This window comes from Saccopteryx leptura, chromosome 8 (genome assembly GCF_036850995.1).
Source record: "Saccopteryx leptura isolate mSacLep1 chromosome 8, mSacLep1_pri_phased_curated, whole genome shotgun sequence".
Lineage (NCBI taxonomy): Eukaryota > Metazoa > Chordata > Mammalia > Chiroptera > Emballonuridae > Saccopteryx > Saccopteryx leptura.
Window position 1 is genome coordinate 86147769 of NC_089510.1, and position 27854 is coordinate 86175622.

Sequence of the window (27854 nt, forward strand, 5' to 3'; positions counted from 1 at the left end):
CTTTTGCCCATTTTTGGATTGGGTTGTTTGTCTTCCTGGTGTTGAGTTTTACAAGTTCTTTATAAATTTTGGTTATTAACCCCTTATCAGACGTATTGTCAAATATGTTCTCCCATTGTGTAGTTTGTCTTTTTTATTCTGTTCTTATTGTCTTTAGCTGTGCAAAAGCTTTTTAGTTTGATATAATCCCATTTGTTTATCCTGTCTTTTATTTCACTTCCCCGTGGAGATAAATCAGCAAATATATTGCTCCGAGAGATGTCCGAGAGCTTACTGCCTATGTTTTCTTCTAAGATGCTTATGGTTTCACGGCCTACATTTAAGTCTTTTATCCATTTTGAGTTTATTTTTGTGAGTGGTGTAAGCTGGTGATCTAGTTTCATATTTTTGCAGGTAGTTGTCCAATTTTCCCAACACCATTTGTTAAAGAGGCTGTCTTTACTCCATTGTATTTCCTTACCTCCTTTGTCAAATATCAGTTGTCCATAGAACTGTGGGTTTATTTCTGGGTTCTCTGTTCTGTTCCATTGATCTATATGCCTGTTCTTATGCCAGTACCAGGCTGTTTTGAGTACAACGGCCTTGTAGTATAACTTGATATCAGGAAGTGTGATACCTCCCACTTTATTCTTCTTTTTTAAGATTGCTGAGGCTATTCGTGTCCTCTTTTGGTTCCATATAAATTTTTGGAATATGTGTTCTATATCTTTGAAGTATGTCATTGGTATTTTAATTGGTATTGCATTGAATTTATAGATTGCTTTGGGTAATATAGACATTTTAATGATGTTTATTTTTCCTAACCATGAGCACGGTATATGCTTCCACTTGTTTGTATCTTCCTTGATTTCTTTTAGCAATGTTTTGTAATTTTCCGAGTACAAGTCTTTAGTCTCCTTGGTTAAGTTTACTCCTAGGTACTTTATTTTTTTGGTTGTAATTGTGAAGGGGATTGTTTCCTTAATTTCTCTTTCTGACTGTTCATTGTTGGTGTATAAAAATACTTCTGATTTCTGAGTATTTACTTTATATCCTGCCACTTTGATGAACTTATTTATCAGGTCCAGTAGTTTTTTGACTGAGACTTTAGGGTTTTCTATATACAATATCATATCATCTGCAAATAATGATAGTTTTACTTCTTCTTTTCCAACTTGAATGCCTTTTATTTCTTCATCTTGTCTGATAGCTGTGGCTAGGACTTCCAGGACCATGTTAAATAAGAGTGGTGAAAGGGGGCACCCCTGCTTTGTTCCTGATCTTAAGGGTATTGCTTTTAATTTTTGCCCATTGAGTATGATGTTGGCTGTGGGTTTCTCATAGATGGCTTTTATCATGTTGAGGTATGTTCCCTGTATTCCCATTTTGCTGAGAGTTTTGATCATGAATGGGTGCTGGATTTTATCAAATGCTTTTTCTGCATCTATTGAAATTATCATATGGTTTTTCTCCTTCTTTTTGTTTATGTGATGAATCACATTGATTGATTTGCAAATATTGTACCAGCCTTGCCTCCTCAGAATAAATCCCACTTGATCATGGTGTATGATTTTTTCCATATATTGTTGGATCCGGTTTGCTAATATTTTGTTGAGGATTTTAGCATCTATATTCATCAGAGATATTGGCCTATAATTTTCTTTTTTTGTGTTGTCTTTGCCTGGTTTTGGAATCAGAATTATGCTCGCCTCATAAAAGGAGCTTGGAAGTCTTCCTTCCTCTTGAATTTTTTGAAATAGTTTGAGAAGGATAGGAGTTAGTTCTTCCTTGAATATTTGGTAGAATTCCGTTGTGAAGCCATCGGGCCCTGGACTTTTCTTTCTTGGGAGTTTTTGATAACTGTTTCGATCTTATTTGTTGTAATTGGTCTGTTTAGGTTTTCTGATTCTTCCAGATTGATTTTTGGAAGATTGTATGTTTCAAGGAATTTGTCCATTTCATCTAGGTTGTCTAGTTTTTTGGCATACAGTTCTTCATAGTATTTTCTTACAATATTTTGTATTTCTGTTGTGTCAGTTGTTATTTCTCCTCTCTCATTTCTAATTTTATTTATTTGAGTCCTCTCTCTCTTTTTCTTGGTGAGTCTAGTTAAAGGTTCATCAATCTTCTTTACCTTTTCAAAAAACTAGCTCCTAGTTTCATTGATCCTCTGTATTGTTTCTTTAGTCTCTATGTCATTTATTTCTGCTCTGATCTTTATTATTTCCTTCCTTCTACTACATTTAGGCTATACTTGCTGTTCTTTTTCTAGTTCTTTTAGATGCAGGGTTAAGTTGCTTATTTGAGCTTTTTCTAGCTTCTTAAAGTGTGCCTGTAGTGCTATGAACTTCCCTCTCAGGACTGCTTTCGCTGTGTCCCATAAATTTTGAGTTGTTGTATGCTCATTGTCATTTGTTTCTAGGAATTTTTTTATTTCTTCTTTGATCTCATTCTTAATCCATTCATTATTTAACACCCTGCTATTTAGTTTCCATGTGTTTGAGAATTTTTGAGCTTTTCTGCTGTGATTCATTTCTAGTTTCATGCCGTTGTGATCAGAGAAAGTGCTTGATATGATTTCAGTCTTCTTAAATTTGTTGAGAGCACTTTTGTGCCCTAACATGTGGTCTATCCTAGAGAATGTACCATGAGCACTTGAAAAGAATGTATATTCTGCTGCTTTAGGGTGAAAGGTTCTGAAGATATCTATTAAATCGAGTTGATCTAGTGTTTCCAATAAGTCTGCTGTTTCTTTGTTAATTTTCTTTCTTGAGGATCTATCTAGTGATGTTAGTGGGGTATTGAAATCCCCTACTATTATAGTATTGCTGTTGATCTCGCCCTTTAAATCCATCAAAGTCTGTTTTATATATTTGGGTGCTCCTATATTAGGTGCATAGATATTTATAATAGTTATATCTTCCTGTTGGATTACTCCCTTTATCATTATGTAGTGGCCTTCTTTATCTCTTACTATATCCTTTGTTTTAAAGTCCAATTTGTCTGATATCAGTATTGCTACCCCAGCTTTTTTTTCATTTCCGTTTGCATGAAATGTTTTTTTCCATCCTTTTACCTTCAATCTATGTGTGTCTTTTGTTCTAAGGTGTGTCTCTTGTAGACAACATATGTATGGGTCCTGTTTTCTTATCCACGCAGCTACCCTATGTCTTTTGATTGGATCATTTAATCCATTTACATTTAAGGTTATTATTGATATGTAGTTGTTTATTGCCATTTTCTTCTTTAAAGGTGTATTCCTTTTTTTGCTATATTCTTTTCCCACTTTGATCTGTTTACAACAGGCCCCTTAACATTTCCTGCAGCATTGGTTTGGTTGTAATGAATTCCTTGAGTTGTTTTTTGTCTGGGAAGCTTTTTATTTCTCCTTCGATTTTAAACGATAGCCTTGCTGGATAAAGTAGTCTTGGTTGTAGGTTCTTGTTCTGCATTACTTTGAATATTTCTTGCCATTCCCTTCTGGCCTCAAGTGTTTCTGTTGAGAAGTCGGATGTCATCCTTATGGGGGCTCCTTTGTAGGTGATAACTTTTTTTTCTCTTGCAGCTTTTAATATTTTCTCTTTATCGCTTAGCTTTGGTATTTTAATTATGATGTGTCTTGGTGTAGGTTTCTTTGGGTTTCTCTTTAATGGAGTCCTCTGTGCTTCTTGGACTTGTGAGAGTTTCTCTTGCATTAATTTAGGGAAATTTTCAGCTATGATATGATTGAACAAAGTTTCTATCCCTTGTTCCTTTTCTTCTTCTTCAGGAACCCCTATGATGCGGATGTTATTTCTCTTCATGTTGTCACAGAGCTCTCTAAGAGTTTCCTCTGACTTTTTGAGTCTCTTTTCTCTTTTCTTCTCTGCTTTCATGCCTTCATTCCAGTTGTCCTCTAACTCAGTGATTCAATCCTCTGCTCTATCTATCCTGTTTTTAATTCCTTCCATTGTGGTCTTTATTTCTGATATTGTATTTGTCATCTCCGACTGGTTCTTTTTTATACTTGTTATTTCTTTATTTAAGTTTTCAAACTGCCCCTCCATTGTTGTTCTAAGATCCCTAAGCATCCTTACAATCATTATTTTGAACTCCACATCTGGAAGTTTGATTATTTCCATATCACTCAGATCATCTCTCAAAGGTGTCTCTTGTTTCATTTGGGTTGCACTCCTTTGTCTTCTCATCATGGTGTTTTAGTCTGCCTCCAGTTTTCAGTTGTGTTATTTCTAGGTCTTCTTGGGTTGGTATCAGCTATTATTTGTAATCCACTTTCGGATTTGGGCAGCTTTGAAGTCTTGATTTGTTTGTTTTCTTAACAGGTGATAGTCTTGTTAACTGATCTCAGCAGGGGGCTTCCTTGAAACTGTAACCAGGAATGCTGTGGGTGTAACCTGAGATGCTGAAGGTCTCTTCCACCAACTAATCTCACTGGGGACAGGGTTTTTTCTCAGCTTCAGTAGGGGGAGGTGTATCTCAGATCTCCATGGAGACCTGAGTTACTGCCCCTCCTCCCCACTTCTTGTTTTCAGCTGTGTCTTGTTGCGCTGATTGGAGCTGGATAGATGTCCGGAGATTTCTGATCTGGAAGCACTTCAGCTCTGTTTTGTGAAAGGTTCAGACCCTCCCCCAGCTATGGCCACCTCCAGCACGAATGAGTCAGCTTTTTTATTTCGTTTCTTGCATACTTTAGCCCCTCACAGTCTGTCCCTCCCCCTGTCCTTTCCACTTGGGAGATAAGCTGGTCTTTTCAACCCACCTTGCTCCCTGGTCACCAGGTAAGTGGCTGTGAGCAGTAGTTTCTGCTCTTTTTCCTCTGTGAAATCCTCTCTGGGCTCTCAGCCTCACCCCCCCCCCTTCCGTTCCTGTAAGTAGAGGAGATTCAGGCACTCCTTACCAGGATTATTGTGTCTTCCTCTTTGCTCCTTGATTTTTGAGAGCTGTTCTTGTAGTTCAGTGTTGGTTTTTCATGCTGATTTTTCCTAAATTGATTTGTATTCCAGTTTGGTGTTGAGAGCTGGGCGTCTGTGTGTCTGCCTACTCCACTGCCATCTTTTGTTGCCCTGTTTTTAGTTTTTATCGCAGTCAAGCTTGAAAAGCTCAGCTCACATAGATATGTGGTTGAAAACGGGAGCAATGTCAAAACAGCTTTGTTGGCCAGAATGGGGAACTCCTTGGCAACAGATAACCAAAAACTGTCCAAAGGAAGATCAGCAAACTTTAGCTTTAAACCACGATCTTGTTTCAGTTCAATGAGTTCCTCTTGCTTGTTTAAAGTCATGTCCTTTCCAGCAACGAACACTGAGCTGTATGGGTCCCTAACCCAGTCAAGGCATTCTGTGAAGGCTGAAGAGAAATAAAATGACAACGTTTTCTCAAGAGTTTTCAAATGTCTGCCAATCACCTCTCACATTGCAGCAGTGTTGCCATCATGCTCTTTCTCAGTGAGTGGGAACATCTCAAGGATGCCACGCTGCACATGTTGTTGCCAGAGCTGCACCTTTTAAACAGAATCCATTCATTTTATCAGTGCTTGTAAGCAGGTTTTCATTTTGGCCTTGCATCCGTGTGTTCAGTTCATTCAGATAATGAAATATATCAGCCAGGTATGCCAGCTTTGCACACCACTCATCACTTGCAAGCAGCTTTGAGTAATCAGACCTCTCGATTGTCAGAAATACTTTAAGTTCCTCTCGCAACTCATACGCATGGGCCAGCACTTTGCCACGTGACAGCCACCAGACCTCCGTGTGGAGTAATAAGATTTTATGTTCCACTCCCATTTCTTTACACAAAGACGCAAATAAGCGACATCTCAAAGGTTGCGTCTTCACAAAGTTCACTATGCTTACAACATCACCGAACACAGGAGCTAGATCTGCTGGTAAGGTCTTTGCAACGAGGGCCTCACGGTGCAAAAAACAGTGCATAACAATAACATCTGGGTTTCTTTCTTTGACCCTACTTATAAAGCCTTTGATGTGCCTGACCATGGCTGCGGCTCCATCAGTGCAGACACCTGTGCAGTTTTCCCATGTAAGCCCACTTTTATCAAGATATTCCGACGTGACCCAAAATATTTCCTCTCCTGTTGATTTTTCTGGCAGTGCCTTGCAAAATAGAAAGTTTTCTCTAATGGCTTCTCCATCCACAAAACGTATGTTGGCCAAGAGCTGACAATGTCCACTAATATCCATCAACTCATCAAGTTGCAAGGCAAATTTCTTACTGATGCATACCTTTTCCAAAACAACAGTTTCAATGTCCGCAGATATGTCATCAATACGTCTGGCAATTGTGTTATCTGAGAGAGGCACTTTAGCTATCTCTTTGGCCGCAGTAGGGCCAAGCATCTCATTTACAATGGCTTTACAAGCTGGCAGTATTAATGTTTCTGCCACAGTGTGGGACTTTTTTGATTTAGCTATGAGTTCAGCAACAAGGTAGCTAGCTTTGAGGGCTCTCTCATTTACCTTTGTGGTTTTTCTCAAAAAAGTTGCCCGTTTCTCATTGTTTGTACGTAAGCGTAAAAATAGTCCATCAGTTTGTTTTGAATGGAAGGGTGTTTTGTTTGGAGATGACGTTTAAGCTTGCTTGGCACCATGGCGTTATTAAACTTCTCACCATACACCAAGCACAGTGGAGTCAGTGCTGTCTCATCCCCGGTGAAAGTAAATCCAAATGAAAGATAGCTTTTGCTGTATTGCCTCAAGCTCACCGTCTTGTCTTTTTTCTTTTGTCGACCACTCATACTAGGGTCTTCATCTGGGTCAGAATTTTGTCCAGGGCCCTGTTCGGCCTTTGCATTTTGCCTTCTCAAAACTTCTCCATCACTGTCACTTGCTCGTCTTGCTGAGATCCCAAACTGTCAGAAGAATGAAATATGCCTGGCAGAGGTCCTTTAAATAAATTACATTTATTAAAAAAAAAGTTAAATAAAAAAGGATAACCCCCTCATATATACAGTCCCATGTAACATCCCTCATATATACAGTCCCACGTAACATCCCCTTATAAATACAGTCCCACGTAACATCCCCTCATATACAGTCCCATGTAACATCCCCTCATATACAGTCCCATGTAACATCCCCTCATATACAGTCCCATGTAACCCCTCATATATACAGTCCCACGTAACATCCCCTCATATACAGTCCCACGTAACCTCATATATACAGTCCCATGTATCCCCTCATATATACAGTCCCGCTAATAGATATTGGAGCTTTCATCAAGGTTGTGGGTTCAAATCAATTTGGCAAATACTCTCTCTATATAGAGACTGGGCAAAATCAATTTTAGAAAATGTTGGGTACTTGTGTAACATCATAAGTCCTCAGAGCATCTCTACTGTCAGATTGAGAAGTTTGCTTTCTAGGTAAGGATTCTGATAAATACTAGAGTTTTCCCTGAGGTTGTGGGTTCAAATCCCATGGTCAGCTGGGTGCAGGGGCCTTGGTTCTGTCTGTTTTGATGGTGTATATAGAGATTTGAGCTCTTTAAGAATATGACCCTTCAGGAGGCCATATACAATATAGATAACATTGTGATGCATTGTATATCACCCTCTGAGGGGGCCTCTTTTAAAAAGAAAAAGGTCAAATATCTATATACACCATTAGGATAGTCATAACCAGCTGAGGCTGAAGCTTCATCTAGTGGTGGCAACATTTACCTCCAGTCCTGACCAGGATTAGAAATCAGGACCATGGGGAGGAGTAGTAGCTTCAACTACTTGCCAAGGCCACACAATGACAAGTGCGCAGCAGCCCGAGCGGGGACCTTCCTGGGTGTGGATGAGAGGTGGCCTACTATTGGTTCATCGCTAGTGGTCAGGATGAATCCTAGAAGGTGATTGGTCAGTGAGCATTCCCTGTGCCTCCACTCTTCCTGTTGCTGATAGCTGGAGGGATTGTGAGGGGAATGTTTATGTTCAGATGGAGGCGGCTGATGGCAGGCCAGATAAATAGCCTCTGCGGGCCGTATCCGGCACGTGGGCCATAGTTTGGGGACCCATGTTTAATTTTCCCACAGCACACCTGACCATGTCTCATGGCACACTGGTTGGAAAACACTGGGTTAATTGGTAAGTGTGATGAAGTAGCAGGGAGAGCAAGTACAAACCACTCTTTTCAAATACTTGACATTGAAGAAAATGATTGACAAGACAGTGGCTTGAAGAGAAAACAAAAGAAAAGAATTGGTAGGGTTGGAACTAGAGCATGATTGTAGGCTGAGCCCATGGAGACAGAAAAACAATAGAATGCCATGTACACAAAAAAATGTGAAACACACATAATGGGCTTTGGAGCAGACTGTTCTGGGTTCAAATTCTGACTCTGTTGTTTAATAATTAACAGAATCTCACTTTCCAAATCCTTGAAATAGTATAACTGTGACCCCTTGCATTAAGTTTGGATAGAATGTGCTGTTCTCATGGGCATGTAAAAAGCAGTCCCACCCCATCTCCTCTGTTCCACCCAAAATTAGGGTTGTCGGGTAAAATAAGTGCAATATTTGGGACATACGTTTTACTAAATTATTCTGTTTCCCTGAAGTTTACGTGTAATTGATGTGCTGTTGTTTTTTCTAAATATGGCAACCCTACCCAAAATAAAATACCTGGCATCCCGTGTGCCATGCTAAAAATCAAAGGCTGAAGTGAAAAGGTAAAATGGTGGATGGTGCTGCCTCCTACTGATGGAATGTGGCAACAGCAACCATCCTAGCAAAGATGAACATCCTACAGGTGGCTTTCTTAAAAATAACAAGTCACAGGACACCCTGTGGAGGAAAGATGTCATTTTTATTATCCTCACTACTATTTTAGTCTGCATTTATTACTACTATAATCATATTATCTTTTAAAGTTCACTGGTACCAATATATATGTATATCGTTTTTAGCTATGTAGTTATATACTTTTTTGATCGGGGTTAGTAGAATAACACTGCACATTCATAACTTACGCTTTCCTATTGGATTCCAGCATATTCCTTGTATATATTTTTTATTTTTTAGTGACAGAGAGAGAAAGAGACAGACAGAGACAGACAGGAAGGGAGAGAGATGAGAAACATCAACTCATACTTGTGGTACCATAGTTGTTCATTGATTGCTTTCTCATATGTGCCCTGACCCGAGGGCTCCAACCCAGCCAGTGACCCCTTGCTCAAGCCAGCAACCTTTGGGCTCAAGTTAGTAACCATGTGGTCATGTCTATGAGCTTGTGCTCAAGCTGGAGACCTCAGGGTTTCAAACTTGGGTCCTCAGCATCCCAGGTCGATGTTCTATACACTGTGCTACTGCCTGGTCAGGCTCTTTGTATATGTTTTAAATTATACATTTTCCCTTGAAAACCTTTCACTGTTACTACGTGCATATTCATGTTTCCTTAAAAAAAGTATTTGTTTTACCTGTGTCTTAAATGCTGGCACATGCAGTAGGTGAAGCAATGGTACATAATAGGTGCTCAATACAAATATAGCTTTTTAAAATAATGATTACTTTAGTGATATCAGGTTAGTACAGTGGTTCTCAAACTTTTGAAGTCAGGGTTCATTTAAAATGCTACAAATAATTGTAGAAGCACTATATACAAATTTCTGAGAAATATGTTATAATAATTAAGTCAAATATTAAAGAAAAAATATAAAGTCCAAGCGTGATTTTATGGTAATTAAACAAAATAAATACAACAAAGTTAAATTTGTTCTGACATTAAAAAACATTTTTATGTTACATTTTTTTCAGTTATGCTTTTTAGAATTCATAAAAAACAGGGATTAAAAAATAAAAAAAGACAAAAAAGTTATCTTTTTATATATATAGATACATTCTTAGTAAGATTTAGTAAATTCAGCAGGTCCCGGTGTGAATGTGTTAAGTTTTTTTTATTCTTGTGTTTATGAGAAACATGAGCCTGATGTGTCCTAGTGATTTCTTCAATGTTTGGGCATATATTTGAAAGGCAAACTCTCATTTCCTTGTCAATACATTGAAGAATTCCTCTCTTTTTACTCTTGTGTTGAGGGTAGAAAATCCTAATTCACGTAAATAGAATGTTGAAAAATTGTAGTAAAATATTTAAAGCTTTTTTAGATATTGCCACATATTCTTCTTTTATAGAAATTCAAAAGTCTTCGAGAGAGAATTCCTTATATTTAATCATCAATCCACGATCAGTGGATATAGCTGCCAGTTCTTCTTCTGATAATGTTGATCCAAAATCACTTGAAGCTTCCATGGATGGGTTTCTAATCCAATTATATTGTTCAGTGTTAAGTGATGGAAAATGCTATAAATTAAATTCTGCCTGTCAACCTTCAAGTCCTATTTTATTTACACTTAATTTTTGCTCACTTCCAGAATCTGATTTTTCAATATCACACTTCTTTTTGAGAAATCTATCCATTTTATTTGGGTGTATTTATCTAAAGATAATATAATGATGTGTTAATAATAAATATAATAATGCTGTGTTAAGCCTGACCAGGCAGTGGTGCAGTGGATAGAGCCTTGGACTGGGATGCCAAGGACCCAGGTTCGAGACCCTGAGGTCGCCAGCTTGAGCACAGGCTCATCTGGTTTGAGCAAAAGCTCACCAGCTTGGACCCAAGGTCGCTGGCTTGAGCAAGGGGTTACTCGGTCTGCTGAAGGCCCACAGTCAAGGCACATATAAGAAAGCAATAAAAAAAAAAGCAATCAATGAATAACTAAGGTGTCACAATGTGTAACAAAGAACTAATGATTGATGCTTCTCATCTCTCCATTCATGTCTGTCTGTCCCTGTCTATCCCTCTCTCTGACTCTCTCTCTGTCTCTGTAAAAAAAAATGATGTGTTAACAAAAAGGGTGATATTTCCATAATGAAATGGTATAATAGAGTAACTATATTTATTTTTATATCTGGGCACATGCTGTGAACCAGCACAGCTAGTAATTCCAGGTCCCAAGTGGGAACAGAGCGGAATTAAGAAAATACAGGGTCAGGAGGGCCCTGTAATTGCTGCTGGCAAGAACAAAGCGCACCCACAAACCACATCTTGCTTTATTTATAGGGCAAAGTGAGGCCATTAGCAAATCAATGAGATCTCTGATCATGTTTCTAAAGCAACCCAAGAATTTTACCAAGTGCAGAAAACCCCCCACCATACATATCATCTTAACTTTACACCAAACAAAGGATAGAAGAAACTTGCCTCCAGTCTTTCCAGGGAACATGGGGGGTAGTGTAATCAATCCAGCACCACAGTTTAACAGCCTTTTGCAACCTAATCAGACAAGTGAGGTGGGGGGTTAGGCAGACTGTCAGCTTACAGCCAATTCCCCACACCTCTGTCCCCCCAAAATCTAAACTCCAAAAGCCCTGTTGGTTTTTTGGTCCCCAACAGGCACATATTTCTCTGGAATACCATAGGGCACTCCTGGGAGTCTTCTAGAGCACACACTTTGAGAACCACTGGGCTAGTATAACATTATTCCAGGGGAGTTTGGTGAGGCGCCTCATCAGTCACTACTAATAACAAGAAGAACAAATGAGGCTACCTCTTCTTCGGGAACACAACTCTGTCTGAGAAGCTGAGGACAAGCCATGAAAGAAAAGCCACAAGTTCTCCAGCTTGTTTGTAAGAAAAGGTCACAAGAGTGTCCATGTTGAGAACCTGGAGGCAGGAACAGAGGCTTTGTCCCTGGTAAATGCTTCATGTTTTACAAGTGACCAGTTTGAGGGTTTTGTCAGTCTTTTCACTTGTTTTATTGTGATCATCATGCATCTTTAATTTCACCTGTCATTAACAGAAAATTCATCTTTATTCTTACAATGTAGCTAAGCTGCAGACCTTGGAGATGGCACTGGGGAGAAAGGAAGCAGGTCCTGCAGAAGCTGGGCAGAAAGGCTGCCAACAGGTGTCTGGGCCTGAGTAACTGCAGGTTAGCGCAGTGAACATGAGGGAGACAGGTCTGTATGTACGGGACTTTGCACAGAGAGGAACACAGGCCTGGAGGTGGAAACAAGCAGGCCAACACCCCCGTTCCTCACTTGGTAACCCTAGGTCTGCAAGGCATCCCAGACTACTTGGATACGGCAACTGCATCACTCATTTTTTTTACTTTTCATTTATATTATTTTATTTTTATCTTATTTTTATTAATTTTAATGCAGTGACATTGATAAATCAGGGTACATATGTTCCGAGAAATCATCTCCAGATTATTTTGATTGTTGATTATGCTGCATACCCCTCACTCAAAGTCAAATCATTCTCTGTCACCTTCTATCTGGTTTTCTTTGTGCCCCTACCCTCCCCCACCCCGTTCCTCTCCTTCCTCGCCCCCTCTTCAACCCTCCACCCCACTCCCTGTTACCATCACATTCTTGTCCATGTCTCTGAGTCTCATTTTTATGTCCCATCTATGCACTGGTTCATATATTAATAGTTCTTAGTTTTTTCTGATTTACTTATTCCATCCATGTTATTGTAAATGATCCGATGTCATCATTTCTTATGGCTGAGTAGTATTCCATAGTATGTATGTATCAAAGCTTTTTAATTCACTCATCCACAGATGGACACTTGGGCTGTTTCCAGATCTTCGCTATTGTAAACAATGCTGCTATAAACATGGAGGGTGCATTTCTGGAACTGTTCTATGGTGTCTGCAGGGTATATACCTAAAAGTAGGATGGCTGGGTCAAAAGGCAGTTGGATTTTCAATTTTTGGAGGAGTCTCCATACTGTTTTCCACAGTGGCTGCACCAGTCTGCATTCCCACCAGCAGTGCAGGAGGGTTCCCTTTTCTCCACATCCTCTCCAGCACTTATTCTGTGTTGTTTTGTTGATGAGCGCCATTCTGACTGGTGTGAGGTGATATCTCATTGTGGTTTTAATTTGCATTTCTCTAATGATTAGTGATGTTGGGCATTTTTTCATATGCTTATTGGCCATCTGTATATCCTCTTTGGAGAAGTGTCTATTCATTTCTTTTGCCCATTTTTTTATTGGATTGTTTGTCTTTCTGGTGTTGAGATTTACAAGTTCTTTATAAATTTTGGTTATTAAACACTTATCAGACACAATGTTCTCCCATTGTGTAGTTTGTCTTTTTATTCTGTTCTTATTGTCTTTTGCCATGCAAAAGCTTTTTAGTTTGATATAGTCCCATATGTTTATCCTGTCTTTTATTTCACTTGCCCGTGGAGATAAACCAGCAAATATATCGCTGCGAGAAATGTCGGAGAGCTTACTGCCTATGTTTTCTTCTAAGATGCTTATGGTTTCACATCTTACATTTAAGTCTTTTATCCATTTTGAGTTTATTTTTGTGAATGATGTAACTTGGTGGTCTAGTTTCACTTTTTTGCAGGTAGCTGTCTAATATTCCCAACACCATTTGTTGAAGAGACTGTCTTTACTCCATTGTATTTCCTTACCTCCTTTGTCAAATAACAGTTGTCCAGAGAGCTGTGGGTTTATTTCTGGGTTCTCCGTTCTGTTCCATTGATCTATGTGCCTGGTCTTATGCCAGTACCAGGCTGTTTTGAATACAATGGACTTGTAGTATAGCTTGATATCAGGAAGTGTGATACCTCCCACTTTATTCTTCTTTTTTAAGATTGCTGAGGCTATTTATTTGTGTTCTCTTTTGGTTCCATATAAATTTTTGGAATATGTGATCTATATCTTTAAAGTATGTCATTGGTATTTTAATTGGTATTGCATTGAATTTATAAATTACTTTGGGTAATGTAGACATTTTAATGATGTTTATTCTTCCTAAACATGAGCATGGTATATGTTTCCACTTGTTTGTATCTTCCTTGATTTATTTTATCAATGTTTTATAATTTTCTGAGTACAAGTCTTTAGTCTCCTTCGTTAAATGTACTCCTAGGTACTTTATTTTTTTGGTTGTAATAGTGAAGGGGATTGTTTCCTTAATTTCTCTTTCTGACTGTTCATTGTTGGTGTATAAAAATGCCTCTGATTTCTGAGTATTAATTTTATATCCTGCCATCTTGCTGAATTCATTTATCAGGTCCAGTAGTTTTTTGACTGAGACTTTAGGATTTTCTATATACAATATCATATCATCTGCAAATAATGATATCTTTACTTCTTCTTTTCCAACTTGATGCCTTTTATTTCTTCTTCTTGTCTGATTGCTATGGCTAGGACTTCCAGGACTATGTTGAGTAAGAGTGTTGAAAGGGAGCACCCCTGCCTTGTTACTGATCTTAAGGGGATTGCTTTTAATTTTTGCCCATTGAGTATGATGTTGGCTGTGGGTTTGTCATAGATAGCTTTTATCATGTTGAGGTATGTTCCCTGTATTCCCACTTTGCTGATCATGAATGGGTGCTGGACTTTATCAAATGCTTTTTCTGCATCTGTTGAAATCATCATGTGATTCTTCTCCTTCCTTTTGTTTATGTGATGAATAACATTGATAGATTTGCGAATATTGTACCAGCCTTGTCTCCCCAGAATAAATCCCACTTGATCATGGTGTATGATTTTTTTCCATATATTGTTGGATCCCGTTTGCTAATATTTTGTTGAAGATTTTAGCATCTATATTCATCAGGCATATTGACCTATAATTTTCTTTCTTTGTGTTGTCTTTGCCTGGTTTTGGAATCAAAATTATGCTCGCCTCATAAAAGGAGCTTGGAAGTCTTCCTTTCTCTTGAATTTTTTGAAATAGCTTGAGAAGGATAGGAGTCAGTTCTTCTTTGAATATTTGGTAAAATTCACTTTGAAGCCATCTGGCCCAGGACTTTTCTTTGTTAGAAGTTTTTTTTGTTTTTTTTTTTTCCATGATGAATTTAATAGGCCTGTTTTATTTATTTATTTTTATAAATAAATTTTTATTTTAATGGGGTGACATAAATAAATCAGGGTACATATATTCAAAGAAAACATGTCCAGGTTATCTTGTCATTTAGTTCTGTTGCATACCCATCACCCAAAGAGAGATCGTCCTCCGTCACCCTCTATCCAGTTTTCTTTGTACCCCTCCCCCTCCCCCTTTCCCTCCCCCTCTCCTTCCTTCCCTCCCCCCACCCCCCATAACCACTACACTCCTGTCCATGTCTCTTAGTCTCGTTTTTATGTCCCACCAATGTATGGAATCCTGCAGTTCTTGTTTTTTTTTCTGATTCACTTATTTCACTCCGCATAATGTTATCAAGATTCCACCATTCTGCTGTAAGTGACCCGATGTCATCATTTCTTCTAGCTGAATAGTATACCATGGTGCATATGTGCCCCATATTCTTTATCCAGTCTTCTATTTTTTTTTACAGTGGTTAAAACCTTTAGGCAAACTCTTGGCCAATACAGCAAGAATCCATAAAAGAGTAGTGTCCTTAACATGTTCACCAAGTCCAAGTTGGCTCCATCACCATGCCAAATTCCTGAAAAATGCAACTCAACCACAGTTCAGTCTGTTAGGAGCTGTCACATGGAGCAGGAGTCCAGGAAAAGTCCACATCCAGGAAAAGTCCTCATGGCACTGGAATTGTCACCATTCTATACTTTGCAGCTCATATCCAAGTCCCAATGACTGCTGCTTCTAGCTGGTAATGATTCAGGTAGACTGGAAAAGCCATTTGCAGCATGCGTGGATATGGAGCTTCTGTTCTCCTCTGCCTGGAGAAATGAGACCAGATTGCTTTTCCCTGGAGCTCTGTGACTGTGGCATGGTCAAGAGAACCTTGGGATACACTAAGCTGGGTGGCAAAGGTAGATTCATAATAGAAGTTGGCAAAAGGGGGAAAGAGAGCTCTAAATTAGGAGTAGGTCCCAGCCTGAAATATGAGTGGGGCATTGAGGTAGGAGGGATAAAGGAAACACTATATATTAAGCACAGCAGCAGAAAATAGGACTATCAACACCCTCAACAGAGATCTTTGAGGGAAGAATAAAAAACCTGACTATTCAGGGAAAACATAGTTAAGTGGCCCTTGTGCAAATGAGATCAGTTTACCTGCTTCTTGGAAGAAATACCCTAGGCTCATCCACAGTGTCGTAGATGGGGCCGACGGCCCTGGGCACCTTCAGCCTTCAGTGGCAAACCCCAGCATTCTGGGCAAGGTTAGGTCATAGGTGGCTGGAGCAGGGCTGAAAGAGACTGAACCCTCCCTTAGAGGAGCGAGGGGGAAGCCTACCTTCTGGTGTCCCTGTTTCCTCACAGCAGAGGCATGTAAGCCTGGCAGGCTTTAGCTCAATGACCTTCCTTTCCACTATTGAAGCAGGACCCAGATGGCATCCTATGAGACCCCTTTGGGGCATTGGGACCTTTAAGGGTGTATCCTAAAAGCTGGTAGTTCCCCTGATCTCTATTGGGTTTTTTCTGCCTCTAGGTATCTTAAAAGCCATGCTCAGAAGATCTCGCTGAGGGGTTTGAGGATCCCCATCCACCTATATAAATCTTTTCTGTATATCTGGAGATATTTGGAAAAAGACAAAACAGTGTTATTAGCTGGATCTAATAAAGAAGGTAGTAGTTTGCAGGCGAAAAAGATTTGCTGTCTCCTGTTCATCAGCGTTGAAAAGAAATGTAATTTTTTTTTTAAGTAAGAAGCATGATATGATAGACCCATAGGAGTTCCAGGATATGACTACCCCCTTTAAAATTTTTTTTAAAATTGACCTTAAAATGTTTGCTGAGTACACTTTAATAATACCTTAACTTTAAAGATTGTAAGCATGACAAAATACAGTAAATGCTTTTGTTCCATATGCAGGAGCATTTTCAGTTTAACCAGTTTAGGAAATGCAATAATAGAACAATGCATACAGACAATGAGCTATAACATGCTTAGCAGCCTCTCCTGTTCTGACAGAGGTTACTATAGATCCGGAATATGTATCCACTGTAATGTGGACATACGACTGTTTGCCAAATGAAGGTATATGAGTAACATCCATCTGCCAAAGTTGTCCTGGTAGGGGTCCTTGAGGGTTAACTCCAAATGAAGGGGCAGTATAGGACCCCTTGGACAGGATTTCCCAATCTGCCGTGCTGCTTCCCGAGAAAGTTGAAACTGTTTACACTGGGCTGCAGCGTTCTGGTGATGAATAGTATGAGACTGACTTGCTCAGTCTGTCATGGTTGCTCCATATAATTTTCTTTTGGGTAGCTTGATCAACAAGGGCATTCCTAGCCCTGGCCGGTTGGCTCAGTGGTAGAGCATTGGGCTGGTGTTTAGGATTCCCGGGTTCGATTCCCAGTCAGAGCACACAGAAGAAGCGCCCATCTACTTCTCCACCCTTCCCCCTCTCCTTCCTCTCTGTCTCTCTCTTCCCCTCCCGCAGCCAAGGCTCCACCAGAGCAAAGCCACCCCGGGCACTAAGGATGGCCCCATGGCCTCTGCCTCAGGTGCTAGAATGGCTCTGGTTGCAACAGAGCAACACCCCAGATGGGCAGAGCATCCCCCCCCCCCATAGGCATGCCAGGCGGATCCCGGTCAGGCGCATGCGGGAGTTTGTCTGACTGCTTCCCCATTTCCATCTTCAGAAAAATACAAAAAATAAATAAATAAAAGAAAAATACAACAACAAAAAAAAAAAAAAAAAAAAAAAAGAAAAGAAAAGAAAAAAAAAAGGGGCATTGCCTTGTGCTAAAGCTCCAGGGAGCATGGAGTGAGCTTGAGTATGTCCTATGAAACATGGAGCTCTATGTTGACATATAAGTCTTTGAAGAAGGAGGAACTGCTGAAATAGTTCATCAGCATTTGTCCCTAAGACAGCAGTCTTTATAGTGGGAACACCATAAGTAAATATTTGCTGTCTGTCTATAGATTAAGGGGGGGGGGGATATGGCAAATGCTGAAAAGCCATGATCTTTGTGCCCCTCCCCTTCTCCAACCCCCTCCCTCTCCTCCCCCCACCCTGTATCCCCAACACTGTTCTCCATGTCTCATGTCTCTGAGTCTCATCTTTATGTCCCACCTATGTATGGAATCATATAGTTCTTAGTTTTTTCTGATTTACTTCTTTCACTCAGTATAATGTTATCAAGGCCCATCCATGTTGTTGTAAAAGATCCTATGTCATCATTTCTTATGGCTGAGTAGTATTCCATAGTATATATGTACCAAAGCTTTTTAATCCACTCGTCCTCTGAGTGACACTTGGGCTGTTTCCAGATCTTTGCTATTGTGAACAATGCTGCCATAAACATGGGGGTGCATTTCTTCTTTTCAAACAGTGCTATGGTGTTCTTGGGGTATATTCCTAAAAGTGGTATAGCTGGGTCAAAAGGCAGTTCGATTTTTAACTTCTTGAGGAATCTCCATACTGTTTTCCACAGTGGCTGCACCAGTCTGCATTCCCACCAGCAGTGCAGGAGGGTTCCCTTTTCTCCACATCCTCGCCAGCACTTATTCTGTGTTGTTTTGTTGATGAGCGCCATTCTGACTGGTGTAAGGTGATATCTCATTGTGGTTTTAATTTGCATTTCTCTGATCATTAGTGATGTTGAACATTTTTTCATATGCCTGTTGGCCATCTGTGTGTCCTCTTTGGAGAAGTGTCTATTCATTTCTGTCGCCCATTTTTTGATTAGATTGTCTTCCTGGTATTAAGTTTTACAAGTTCTTTATAAATTTTGGTTATTAACCCCTTATCAGACGCAATGTCAAATATATTCTCCCATTGTGTAGTTTGTCTTTTTATTCTGTTCTTATTGTCTTTAGCTGTGCAGAAGCTTTTTAGTTTGATAAAGTCCCATTTGTTTATCCTGTCTTTTATTTCACTTGCCTGTGGAGACAAATCAGCAAATATATTGCTGCGAGAGATGTCAGAGAGCTTACTGCCTATGTTTTCTTCTAAGATGCTTATGGTTTCATGGCTTACATTTAAGTCTTTTATCCATTTTGAGTTTATTTTTGTGAGTGGTGTAAGTTGGTGGTCTAGTTTCATTTTTTTGCAGGTAGCTGTCCAATTTTCCCAACACCATTTGTAGAAGAGGCTGTCTTTACTCCATTGTATGCTCTTGCCTCCTTTGTCAAATATCAGTTGTTCATAAATGTGTGGGTTTATTTCTGGGTTCTCTATTCTGTTCCATTGATCTATGTGCCTGTTCTTATGCCAGTACCATTCTGTTTTGAGTACAATGGCCTTATAATATAACTTGATATCCAGAAGTGTGATACCTCCCACTTTATTCTTCCTTTTCAAGATTGCTGAGGCTATTTGTGTTCTCTTTTGGTTCCATATAAATTTTTGAAATATGTGTTCTATATCTTTGAAGTAAGTCATTGGTATTTTAATCGGTATTGCATTGAAATTATAAATTGCTTTGGGTAACATAGACATTTTAATGATGTTTATTCTTCCTAACCATGAGCATGGTATATGCCTCCACTTATTCGTATCTTCCCTGATTTCTTTTATCAATGTTTTATACTTTTCCGAGTACAAGTCTTTAATCTCCTTGGTTAGATTTATTCCTAGGTACTTTATTTTTTTGGTTGCAATGGTAAAGGGGATTGATTCCTTGATTTCTCTTTCTGACAGTTCATTATTAGTGTATAAAAATGCCTCTGATTTCTGAGTATTGATTTTATATCCTGCCACATTGCCAAATTTATTTATCAGGTCTAGTAGTTTTTTGACTGAGACTTTCGGGTTTTCTATATACAATATCATATCATCTGCAAATAATGATAGTTTTACTTCTTCTTTTCCAATTCGGATGCCTTTTATTTCTTTTTCTTCTCTGATTGCTGTGGCTAGAACTTTCAGGACTATGTTGAATAAGAGTGGTGAAAGGGGGCACCCCTGCCTTGTTCCTGATCTTAAGGGGATTGCTTTTAATTTTTGCCCATTGAGTATGATGTTGGCTGTGGGTTTGTCATAGATGGCCTTTATCATGTTCAGGTATGTTCCCTGTATTCCCACTTTGCTGAGAGTTTTGATCATGAATGGGTGCTGGACTTTATCAAATGCTTTTTCTGCATCTATTGAAATTATCATGTGATTTTTCTCCTTTCTTTTGTTTATGTGATGAATCACATTGATAGATTTATGAATATTGTACCAGCCTTGCCTCCCCAGAATAAATCCCACTTGATCATGGTGTATGATTTTTTTCATATATTGCTGGATCGATCCTGTTTGCTAATATTTTGTTTAGGATTTTTGCATCTAAGTTCATCAGGGATATTGGCCTATAATTTTCTTTTTTTGTGTTGTCTTTGCCTGGTTTTGGAATCAGAATTATGCTCGCCTCATAAAAGGAGTTTGGAAGTCTTCCTTCCTCTTGAATTTTTTGAAATAGCTTGAGAAGGATAGGAGTTAGTTCTTCTTTGAATATTTGGTAGAATTCACTTGTGAAGCCATCAGGCCCAGGACTTTTCTTTTTTGGGAGTTTTTTGATAACTGTTTCAATCTCATTTGTTGTAATTGGTCTGTTTAGGTTTTCTGATTCTTCCAGATTGATTTTTGGAAGATTATATGATTCAAGGAATTTGTCCATTTCATCTAGGTTGTCTAGTTTTTTGGTGTACAGTTCTTCATAGTATTTTCTTACAATATTTTGTATTTCTGTTGTGTCAGTTGTTATTTCTACACTCTCATTTTTAATTTTATTTATTTGAGTCCTCTCTTTTTCTTGGTGAGTCTCGTTAAAGGTTCATTGATCTTGTTTACCTTTTCAAAGGACCAGCTCTTTGTTTCATTGATCCTTTGTATTGTTTCTTTAGCCTCTATGTCATTTATTTCTTCTCTGATCTTTATTATTTCCTTCCTTCTACTAGCTCTGGGCTTTACTTGCTGTTCTTATTCTAGTTTTTTTAGATGCAGGGTTAAGTTGTTTATTTGAGCTTTTTCTAGCTTCTTGAGGTATGCCTGTAATGCTATAACCTTCCCTCTCAGGACTGCTTTTGCTGTGGCCCATAAATTTTGAGTTGATGTATGCTCATTATTGTCTGTTTCTAGGAATTTTTTAATTTCTTCTTTGATCTCACTGTTAACCCATTTGTTATTTAAGAACATTTGCCGGGGTCCAGCCCGGGGGAGATCCAGGGGTCCCACAGGAGGAGACGACGTTGGTGAAAATCGAGTGAGAGAGCCGAATTCTTTTCTTTCTCTTTATTCTCTAGTTAGCATTTACTGCCAGGCATCTCTGCCAAATGCTAGTACAGCTCCTTTTTTATACACACACACCAAGTTACAATTACATGGTATTAATCATTGCTTCTGTTTCACTATGTTTACATGTTTCCAGATAACAGTTAATTTATATCTATAAACCACAAATCAGGTGGCAATTCACTCAAAGTACAACTAAAAAATAACTTGAATAACGATAAAAACATCAGTAAAAGCTTTTAAAGGATTAGTACTAACTAATAACTCAACTTTACTGTTGTTGTGAGTCAAGGAGCAGAGAGAGATTAACAGACAAAATCATTAGGGATTAGCAAAGGACCACCACTTGCTCAGGCAAATGGCCTTGAGTTTATGCAGTGTCCTAACTTTTCTCACAAGATAACCAAAGGCTTGCCCATTAAGAAATTGATATAACATTAAGAGTAACTTTTACTTAAAGATATATAGAGTGCACTTGCAAGATAGCTTAGTAGCAACATAATTTCAGAAGACATTTATTGCTATTGCTTCTGTGGATCCCCCCACATTCCTCTCATTATCTGAAGAAAGAATCTTGGGAAGTATACAAACCTCATGAGAGTGTCTCACTGAGAAAGCCCAGCAACTGCCTTCAGTCATAAAACAATTCTCTTAGTAAAACATTCTTTTCTTGCTGACTGCATTCCCATCCCAGGCCATGCAACAGGCTATTCCATTACTCCTTTCCTAAGATTCTATTGTCTAGTCAAATTTTATTTATTTACTATATTCACACACTAGTTAAGTTCTAACTATATTCTTCTCAGAGTGTTCCACCATCTGCAGGTCAGGTAAGCAAGAAGAAAGGAAAGTTTCTCTACTCTATCACATGAAAAGACTAGGGAGGAAAAATGTTGAATTAAGAGAAGGCCGAAAGGTGCTCTGTGCACAGCCACTGCCTTCTACCCATTCACAAGTCTCAATCTATTCTTTCTAACATGATTAAGAAGAAATTCTCCTACAAACTTAACCCTTTACAAGGGATATCATAGCCATCCTCTTATGTCTATGAGCCCAGTTCAAGGGGCTTACAGGCTTTTCTGTGGAACTCACACCCTCTGTCTCATTTCCAAAGAAATCACTACGAATCTACAGGGAAAGCACGGTACTATTATCCCTGTGCCATAAATAATAGCACACACCCAGAAAAGGGGGGATATAAGGCCAGATTAATTCAAAAAGTCAAAGGGGGAAGTATCGTGTGCCTTTCCTTTGCAGTGACTTTGTCAACCCACAGCCATTGGTCTTCACTGCGGTGACTCTGTCAACCCGCAGCTGTTGGTCTTCTCTGCTGTGACTTTGTCAATCAGCAGTTTTTGATCTTCTTCTGCTGTGACCTTGTCAGCCAGCAGTTGTGGGTCTTCTCCTGCTGTGACCTTGTCAGCCAGCAGTCGTTGATCGGCTCCTGACAAACATGCTATTTAGTTTCCAAGTGTTTGAATGTTTTTCAATTTTTCTATTGTGGTTGATTTCTAGTTTAATGCCATTGTGATCAGAGAAAGTGCTCGATATGATTTCAATCTTCTTAAATTTGCTGAGACCGCTTTTGTGCCCTAACATGTGGTCTATTCTAGAGAATGTACCATGAGCGCTGGAAAAGAATGTATATTCTGCTGTTTTAGGGTGAAAGGTTCTGAAGATATCTATTAAATCGAGTTGATCTAATATGTCCTTTAAGTCTGCTGTTTCTTTGTTAATTTTCTTTCTTGAGTATCTATCTAATGATGTTAATGGGGTATTGAAATCCCCTACTATTATAGTATTGCTGTTGATCTCGCCCTTTAAGTCCATCAAAGTCTGCTTTATATATTTAGGTGCTCCTATATTAGGTGCGTAGATATTTATAATGGTTATATCTTCCTTTTGGATTGCTCCTTTTATCATTATGTAGTGACCTTTTTTATCTCTAACTATGGTCTTTGTTTTAAAGTCAATTTTGTCTGATATAAGTATTGCTACCCCAGCTTTTTTTTCATTTCCATTTGCGTGAAATATTTTTTTCCATCCTTTTATCTTCAGTCTGTGTGCATCTTTTTTTAAAGGTGTGTCTCTTGTAGACAGCATATGTATGGGTCCTGTTTTCTTATCCACGCAGCTACCCTATGTCTCTTGATCGGATCATTTAATCCACTAACATTTAAGGTTATTACTGATATGTAATTGTTTATTGTCATTTTTTTTCTTTAAAACTGTATTCCTCTTTTCCTATATATTTTTTTTCCTTTGATCTGTTTACAACAGGTCCCTTAGCATTTCTTGCAGCCTTGGTTTGGTTGCAGTGAATTCTTTGAGTTTTTTTTTTTGTCTGTAAAGCTTTTTATTTCTCCTTCAATTTTAAATGATAGCCTTGCTGGATAAAGTAGTCTTGGTTATAGGTTCTTGTTCTCCATTACTTTGAATATTTCTTGCCATTCCCTTCTGGCCTCAATTGTTTCTGTTGAGAAGTCAGAAGTCATCCTTATGGGGGCTCCTTTGTAGGTGATAGTCTTTTTTTCTCTAGCAGCTTTTAATATTTTCTCTTTATCACTTAGTTTTGGTATTTTAATTATGATGTGTTTTGGTGTTGGTTTCTGTGGGTTTCTCCTTAATGGAGTTCTCTGTGCTTCCTGAACATGTGAAATGTTTTCCTGCCTTAATTGGGGGAAGTTTTCCGCGATAATATGTTTGAACAAAGTCTCTATCCCTTGTTCTTTCTCTTCTTCTTCAGGAACCCCTATGATGCGGATATTATTTCTCTTCATGTTGTCACAGAGCTCTCTTAGAGTTTCCTCAGACTTTTTGAGTCTCTTTTCTTTTTTCTGCTCTGCTTCTGTGCCTTTATTTATCGTGTCCTCTAACTCACTGATTCGATTCTCTGCTTCATTCATCCTGCTTTTAATTCCTTCCATTGTATTCTTTATTTCAGATATTGTATTTGTCATTTCTGACTGATTCTTTTTTATTATGTCAATGTCCTTTTTTATATTTGTTATCTCTTTATTTAGGTTTTCGTAATGGCCATCTATGGTTGTTCTAATATCTTTGAGCATCCTAACAATCGTTATTTTAAACTCTGCATCTGGTAATTTGATTATATCTGATTTACTTAGGTCCTTTTCTGAGGATTTCTCTTGGTTTATTTGTGTTGTATTTCTCTGCCTCCGCATTTTCTCTTCCCGGGAGTGGCTGTGATCACACGCTTGGGTGTACAAGCGTTGGTGGCCTTGGCCTTTGCCCCGCCCCTGTGTGTGACATTATGCTCGGTCCTGAGGGCACTGGCAAGCACCTTTGCTCAGCTGAGGGTCTCCGCCTGTTTCCGGGCTTTCGCCCTGCCCTTGCAGGAGGAGCCCACTCGAGGAACGGCTGCCAGCCTTGGCTCTACCACCAGGCAGGACTGCGTGCCCAAGCTCAGTTCAGTAGCAGAACTCTGCCTCTTCTGGGCTTTTGGCTCCACCCTCGTGGGAGGAGCCGGCTACCAAGTCAGACTGCAAACCTGGGTTGCATGGGCGGGGCAAGGCTGTGCTCCTCTGCCCTTGCTCAGGGGCTGGTCTCTACCCTTTCCAGGGTTCCCACCCTTCTCCCACAGGATGGATTACAGGCTGCCGGCAGCTGAGCTTGACTGCTTTTGCACGCCCCCCTCTCCCCAGCCGGGCAAGATTGAGCTCACACCTGAGCCCAGTGGTGGCCAGCTGGCTTCCACCCCTGCCAGCAGAACTGCGCTTGTCTTCTGCTGCCGCCCACCCTCCAGCATGCCCTCAGCCGTGTGGTGGGGGTGTTGCAGCTCAGAACCTAACACTCACTACTGTAGACCCAAAAGCTCCCTCCTACTATGCGACTCTGCTCTGTGTGCCACGGGGGAGCTTGTTTGGCTGCTCTCCTGCTTCCCTTTGCTGGTATTGCTGTTTCTGGGGGAAATATTCACTTCAACTTTGGGGAGTGACTCATCCCAGGGGTTAGGGTGGCTATCTCCCAAAATGTTTCTCCCTGTGCCTCCTAGATTACACTCTCTTCCTGTTACTCTGGTCCTCTCCTCTCTCCCCCTATCCCCAGGAGCCCCAGGTGAGTGGTTGTGAGAGACATGTTCTGTGCGGTCCCTTTAAGAAGGATCCTGGGTCTGAGAAATCAGACTCTTTCTCACAAACAGTATCCTGACTTGTTTCCAGCTAAATACTGTCCTTCTGCCTCTTCTAGGCTCTGGGGCTGCAGGCTGGGGCTTTGTTCCTGGGGCTCAGGACCCTTTCCCCTCTGCTAAACTCACTTCCTGCCACGCGAGTCTCTCCCTGCTGCCGTTGGCTTCAGGGAGCTGGGCAGCCCTCTCCGCATTTCCGCTTTTCCTACCAGTCTCGGTGTGGATTCTTCAGTGTTCCTTGGTTGAAGAGTCCTCTTAGTTTAGTCCAAAGTTGGTTTTTCCAGATGATAGTTCATAAAATTAGTTTGTAATCCACTTTGGTTCTCTGTTAGGAGTTTTTTGATAACTGTTTTGATCTCATTTGGTGTAATCAGTCTGTTTAGGTTTTCTGATTCTTCCAGATTGATTTTTGGAAGATTGTATGTTTCAAGAAATTTGTCAATTTCATCTAGGTTGTCTAGATTTTTGGCATACAGTTCTTTATAGTATTTTCTTACAATCCTTTGTATTTCTGTTGTGTCAGTTGTTATTTCTCCCCTCTCATTTTTAATTTTATTTATTTGAGTCTCTCTCTCTTTTTCTTGGTGAGTCTAGTTAAAGGTTCATCAATCTTCTTTACCTTTTCAAAAAACTAGCTCCTAGTTTCATTGATCCTCTGTATTGTTTCTTTAGTCTCTATGTCATTTATTTCTGCTCTGATCTTTATTATTTCCTTCCTTCTACTACATTTAGGCTATACTTGCTGTTCTTTTTCTAGTTCTTTTAGATGCAGGGTTAAGTTGCTTATTTGAGCTTTTTCTAGCTTCTTAAAGTGTGCCTGTAGTGCTATGAACTTCCCTCTCAGGACTGCTTTTGCTGTGTCTCATAAATTTTGAGTTGTTGTATGCTCATTTTCATTTGTTTATAGGAATTTTTTTATTTCTTCTTTGATCTTATTCTTAATCCATTTGTTATTTAACAACCTGCTATTTAGTTTCCATGTGTTTGAGAATTTTTGAGCTTTTCTGTTGTGGTTGATTTCTAGTTTCATGCCATTGTGATCAGAGAAAGTGCTTGATATGATTTCAATCTTCTTAAATTTGTTGAGAGCACTTTTGTGCCCTAACATATGGTCTATTCTAGAGAATGTACCATGAGCACTTGAAAAGAATGTATATTCTGCTGCTTTAGGGTGAAAGGTTCTGAAGATACCTATTAAATCGAGTTGATCTAGTGTGTCCTTTAAGTCTGCTGTTTCTTTGTTAATTTTCTTTCTTGAGGATCTATCTAGTGATGTTAGTGGGGTATTAAAAACCCTACTATTATAGTGTTGCTGTTGATCTCACTCTTTTTTTTAAATAAATTTTTCTTTATTTTTATTTTTTTTTTATTTATTCATTTTAGAGAGAAGAGGGAGAGACAGAGAGAGAGAAGGGGGGAGGAGTTGGAAGCATCAACTCCCATATGTGACTTGACCAGGCAAGCCCAGGGTTTTGAACCGGAGACCTCAGCATTTCCAGGTCGACGCTTTATCCACTGCGCCACCACAGGTCAGGCCGATCTCACTCTTTATATCCATCAAAGTCTGCTTTATATATTTAGGTGCTCCTATATTAGGTGCATAGATATTTATAATAGTTATATCTTCCTGTTGGATTGCTCCCTTAATCATTATGTAGTGGCCTTCTTTATCTCTTACTATATTCTTTGTTTTACAGTCAATTTTGTCTGATATAAGTATTGCTACTTCAGCTTTTTTTTCATTTTTATTTGCATAAAATATTTTTTTCCATCCTTTTATCTTCAGTCTATGTGCATCTTTTGTTTTAAGGTGTGTCTCTTGTAGACAGCATATGTACAGGTCCTGTTTTCTTATCCATGCAGCTACCCTATGTCTTTTGATTGGATCATTTAGTCCATTTACATTTAAGGTTATTATTGACACGTAGTTGTTTATTGCCATTTTATCCTTTATAGCTGTATTCCTCTTTTGCTATATTCTTTTCCCACTTTGATCTGTTTACACCATGCCCCTTAACATTTCCTGCAGCATTAGTTTGGTTGTAATGAATTCCTTGAGTTGTTTTTTGTCTGGGAAACTTTTATTTCTCCTTCAATTTTAAATGATAGCCTTGCTGGGTAAAGTAGTCTTGGTTGTAGGTTCTTGGTCTGCATTACTTTGAATATTTCTTGTCATTCCCTTCGGCTTCAAGTGATTCTGTTGAGAAATCTGATGTCATCCTTATGGCGGCTTCTTTGTAGGTGATAGCCTTTTTTCTCTTGCAGCTTTTAATATTTTCTCTTTATCACTTAGCTTTGGTATTTTAATTATGATGTGTCTTGGTGTAGGTTTCTTTGGGTTTCTTTTTAGTGGAGATCTTTGTGCTTCCTAAATTTCTGAGAGTTTCTCCTGCATTAATTTAGGGAAGTTTTCAGCTATGATATGATTGAACAAAGCCTCTATTCCTTGTTCTTTCTCTTCTTCAGGAACTCCTATGATGCGGATGTTATTTCTCTTTATGTTGTCACAGAGTTCTCTAAGAGTTTCCTCAGACTTTTTGAGCCTCTTTTCTTTTTTCTGCTCTGCTTTCATGCCTTCATTCTAGTTGTCCTCCAACTTGCTGATTCAATCCTCAGCTCTATCC

At 39.2% G+C, this 27854-nt stretch overlaps 1 protein-coding gene across 1 annotated transcript in view; it reads left to right on the forward strand.

Moving 5' to 3' along the window:
* The window catches only part of LRRC31 (leucine rich repeat containing 31), an 83351-nt gene that overhangs the window by 12709 nt on the left and 42788 nt on the right, over positions 1 to 27854 (forward strand). The window contains 4 exon segments of the mRNA XM_066346926.1: positions 5777 to 5868; positions 11810 to 11922; positions 20983 to 21054; positions 24749 to 24867. Coding sequence (XP_066203023.1) covers positions 5777 to 5868; positions 11810 to 11922; positions 20983 to 21054; positions 24749 to 24867 — 396 coding nt within the window.